This window comes from Volvox carteri (genome assembly GCF_000143455.1).
Source record: "Volvox carteri f. nagariensis unplaced genomic scaffold VOLCAscaffold_27, whole genome shotgun sequence".
Lineage (NCBI taxonomy): Eukaryota > Viridiplantae > Chlorophyta > Chlorophyceae > Chlamydomonadales > Volvocaceae > Volvox > Volvox carteri.
In genome coordinates, this window is record NW_003307570.1 from 767,531 (window position 1) to 769,850 (window position 2,320).

At 59.5% G+C, this 2,320-nt stretch overlaps 1 protein-coding gene across 1 annotated transcript in view; it reads right to left on the reverse strand.

Moving 5' to 3' along the window:
* VOLCADRAFT_92673 (uncharacterized protein) overlaps positions 1-2,320 on the reverse strand; it is a gene marked incomplete at both ends in the record, with an annotated part of 4,161 nt that overhangs the window by 1,606 nt on the left and 235 nt on the right. Inside the window, 3 exons of the mRNA XM_002952060.1 lie at positions 189-568; positions 996-1,296; positions 1,485-2,053. Of these exons, the coding sequence (XP_002952106.1) occupies positions 189-568; positions 996-1,296; positions 1,485-2,053 (1,250 nt within the window). The remainder of the gene's footprint in view (positions 1-188; positions 569-995; positions 1,297-1,484; positions 2,054-2,320) is intronic.

Genomic DNA, 2,320 nt, shown 5'->3' on the forward strand with positions numbered 1-2,320 from the left:
CATATGGACTGCCAGTGTGCCTTTACGCATATACGCCTGCATATGTATGTACATGCGTGCCATCTGTTGCACATGTGCATGGGATAACTTTCGTAGTCATTCGTTGTCAACCAGACAAGGGTGCATCCATCGGCCTCATTGCTGCGGTTGCTCAGCGGTTGGTGAAGTGTGTGTATGGCATGAAGTACATCAGCCCCTTTCGGTCCCCCTCCGGGGCGGCTGTGCAGAACTTGCCCTTCAGCTCACTTAGCGGCAGCCCTAGGTCCTGCCACATCTCCCACTGGCTGCCTGCCCTCGCTGTCTGGGCGGCCGCCATGTTGACCACCACCAGCCCCTCGCTGAACACCTGTCCCGAGTACACATCTGCGACAGTGAAGCGGACATCCTGAGCGCCATCTTCTGCGGGCAGGTGGACGAAGTGCTTGAGGTAGGCCGCATACGTCCGAGTCTCGTTGCCGACTTCTGCCTGGTAGCATGCCCAGCAGGAGATCCGCTGCTGCTGGCGCCCATACTCAGCCCCGAAGTACTGCTCCTCATCGAGTGCCTCGGCACGCAATAAGGAGCGGGCCTTGGGACAGTCAGGTGGTGTAGACATGAGAACCCTATCCAGGCGGTCCGTGTCCAGTTCGTAGCTCGCACTGGGACCCAATGTCCAGGAAGCCACATCCTCGAATGCCAGGGCATACCAGTGCACTAGGCTCGCCATGGCTGCCCGGACTTGTGCCACTCATTCTGGACTCGGGTAGACCATGTGGCCTCGTCCAAGCAGGTAACCGTTGGCTCCTGGTTTATCAAACCAGGCAGCCTCAGTGTTCACTGTGCGCCGTGCCAACATCCTCTCAAGCTGCTGGTTGGTCGTGTGTTTGGCCCCGGTCCCGGGGTCTGCCTCGGTGAGCGACTCGTATCAGGCACAGCCACTGCGCGTAGTGCTTCTCGGGTGCCTGTGACACCATCCTTCCGCCTTGCGTCTTCATTTGCTGCATCATGCGTTCCACCGGCAGGTCGGAGTACAGCCAGCATACGCAGATATGCAGGTTGACCGTGAACATGTAGCCCGGCACCTCCAACTCCTCCAGCCTGGTCGTGTAAGCTCTGAGCTTGTATGCAGCCGCCTTGGCTGCCACCAGGAACTGCTCACGGGTCTCGTCAGGGGGCCGCAGCCGGAAGTAGTGCGTGACCGTGCTGCACAGGCTCCAACACAGGGCCCGCAAGGCCTCGGGCAGCACGTCCCCCTTGAAGATGTAGCTGGAGAACGTCTCAACGAAGTGCAGCCAGTCCTCCATGCGGTAGCTCTTGCTGCATGGGTGGAGGGGGGCAGTGTGGCAAGCAACCGTGTAACTAGAAGAAGTACATTACATAGGTAGAGTAGCAAACTCTCTGACAGACGAAGGTGTTTTTTCCAGGCAAGCCCCTGGTCGTATTTCCTTTCTCGGCTATTAGCGAACCCCGTGTGTGGCCGACTGCCCAGTGCTGGCCGTGCTCACCGGTACTGCATGATGCATTTGTACCGCCGCCCAAAGTCCGAAGTCACGACCAGGAACTGGCCGCGGGCCGTGACCCGCTGGCGTGCTTCACGAGACATGACCAGCTTGGCATCTGGGTCTGCTGGCTTGATGTCTTTGAGCGACCTCAGCGTGTAGTCCACAAAGTCGCTGACCACTCCGAACAGCAGGGCATGGCCGGTGGAGACAGTGAAGAGGCACGACAGGTCGACGTACGGCAGGGCCGCAAAGGCAGTCAGGCCCTTGCACCCAGTCTGGAGCGCCGCCTCATCGAACTGCTTCTGCGTGATCTTGTGTGGAGTCCCAAGGTGGAGCATCCTGTACATCGCCTGCATGACACTGCCCGTGCTGACGAAATGCCGATGGGTCTTCTTGAGAGCCCGGGCGCCGACCTTCAGGCTCTTGCCTGCATTCCGCTTTACGAAGTGCTGGCTGACTGCTTGGGTGTAGCCACGGAAGCGCACGGTGGCCCCGCGCCCGACATTGGCCTCCGTGTGTGCCTCGAATAGGCACCACATGCAGCTGCCGACACGACTGTTCTGGTCTCGTAGCTGCTGGTGGGCCGGTTCTGTCGGTGGGAACGGCTGGAATAAAAGCCTGCCGCGGTCCAGGTGTTGGACGGGCGGCTCATGACTGCCATTTCAGGGGCTGGGGACAGCAGGGTGCGGAGCTTGGTATGGAAGAGGGCAGCTCTGCCTTTTGGACACCTAAGTGTAAGCTCCAAGACCCTCTTATCCTGTTTCCCGCCCCACCGGTTATTATTCGGTTTATAGGAGACCCAAGCCCAGAGGCCTATGCTAACCAGGTCGACTGAGAGC